The sequence below is a fragment of the Fukomys damarensis genome, unplaced genomic scaffold (genome assembly GCF_012274545.1).
Source record: "Fukomys damarensis isolate Sample0158 unplaced genomic scaffold, DMR_v1.0_HiC HiC_scaffold_25, whole genome shotgun sequence".
NCBI classification, from domain to species: domain Eukaryota; kingdom Metazoa; phylum Chordata; class Mammalia; order Rodentia; family Bathyergidae; genus Fukomys; species Fukomys damarensis.
The window spans coordinates 18931038-18932913 of NW_022900937.1; the positions used below are offsets into that span (position 1 = coordinate 18931038).

General features: G+C 60.1%; 1 protein-coding gene across 1 annotated transcript in view; it reads left to right on the forward strand.

The window, feature by feature from the left end:
- Skor1 (SKI family transcriptional corepressor 1) overlaps positions 1-1876 on the forward strand; it is a 7776-nt gene that overhangs the window by 1826 nt on the left and 4074 nt on the right. The window contains exons 2-3 of the mRNA XM_033756060.1: positions 3-436; positions 546-759. Coding sequence (XP_033611951.1) covers positions 3-436; positions 546-759 — 648 coding nt within the window. The remainder of the gene's footprint in view (positions 1-2; positions 437-545; positions 760-1876) is intronic.

The window sequence follows — 1876 nt, forward strand, 5'->3', positions numbered from 1 at the left end:
GGGGACTGGCGGTGGCTACGTGAGCCCGGACTTCCTGAGCGAGGGCAGCTCCAGCTACCACTCCGCCTCGCCCGATGTGGACACTGCGGACGAGCCTGAGGTGGACGTGGAATCCAACCGCTTCCCCGACGAGGAGGGCGCCCAGGACGAGACCGAGTCCAGGGCGCCTAGCGCACCCAGCGCGGGAGGTGGCCCAGACGGTGATCAGTCCGCTGGACCCCCGTCTGCCACCTCCTCAGGCGCGGACGGCCCCACGGACTCTCCCGATGACAGTAGCCCCCGCCCCCGGCGCCGCCTCGGGCCTCCTCCTGGTCGGTCGGTGTTCGGGGACTTGGCGGCCGACGACGCGGTGCGAAGACCCGAGAGGAGTCCGCCGAGCGGCGGATACGAGCTACGAGAGCCTTGCGGGGCCCTGGGAGGCCCAGCGACGGCCAAGGTGAGCCCCGCGCCCTCCCCACGGGGGGCGCCGCCTCGCTGACCCCTCCGCACAGTTTGAGAGCAGTGAGGGCCCAGCCTGGGTAGAGACGGGATTTTGTTCCGAACAGGCATCCGTGCAGTTGCCCGGCTGCTCTCCGCAGGCCCAGCCGCGGCTCCCTGGAGCTGGGCTAGCTGGGTCTCTGGGTCGCTGGGACCGCTGGTTCCGGAAGATCCCGGCGCGGTGGGTGGGGGCGGTGCGCGGGCCTGAGGACCTGTGTGCTTTGTTCTGTTGGTGCGAGTGGGGAGAGCCCGGCAGAAACCGCCAGAATCCAGAAAGTGCTAGTAAAGGGTAAACCCAGAAGCAGAGAAAGGCGCTCTGGAGGCGCAGCCCAGAGTGCGCCTGTCCAGATGGTGATCAGAACCCCAAAGAAGAGGAGAGAGCCGGCAGGGAGCAGAGCAGGGAGCAGAGCAAGCAGCCTCTCCCCAAGTTGCTCAGCAATACTGGGTCCCCTGAGTGCCCCTCCCGCCCATCCCAACTAGCAGTTTCAAAGTCCGGCCTTGGAAACCGCAGGGCTGGTGCTGATTCTGGTGCTGTTGTGGGGGCGCGGGGCCCAGAAGAGCGGGCTGTGGCTAGGCCGGGATCCTTGGCCATTTTGAAAGTAGCTGCGCACACGTGTACTTTTCCATTCGGTTCATTAAAACACGACTCAGTAACCGGATGAGAAAGGCGTCATTATGCCGGGGACCGAGCACCGGCGCGGGCGGGAAGGGGACCAGCGCAGAGAGTGGGGGCGGCTTTGTGTTTGGAGTAATTTGCTCGCGGGCGCCAACAATTACCCTGAATCTACAACGGTGGCAAGGCCTCCGAGGACGCCAGGGTGGGCCGCGTGCGTCACCGCCATCCGGGGTGTCCGAAAGTGGTGAGACTTGATTTTGTAATGAAGTAATAGGAAATTATACACACAACGTTACAGAGATAATAAATTTAAAAAATGTTTTTGAAAAATTATCCAGGCAGTAATATAGTGACTGACACAGGTAAAGACCAGAAATAGTTATGTATTAGAAATGAGTTTACATAGTTCTCAAAAAATTTATATCCCTAACACGAGGCCCACGGTAACGCCGCCGAGGCCGCTGGCCACTGTCCCGGGGGTACCGCAGGCCGAGGGCCGGGCCAGGGCCAGGACAGGCCTTTGAGGAAAGACGAGCGCAGAAAGACAGAAGCAAGACAAAGGGAGACGGATAGAAAAACAATGAAAAGAAAAGGCAGCTAAGCGGAAAAATCCCAGCGATTCTCATGGTTTGGTTACCTGAAAAGAGAAATCAGCTGCCCCAGCATAGCACAAAGACACCTCTCCAGGACACACATAGGGTTAAGCCTTTTAAAAAAAACACTTGGAGCAGCCCCTTTCTGTCCTCATTTATTCAGCAAGTGTGTTTGGCCTGCCCCACCCCC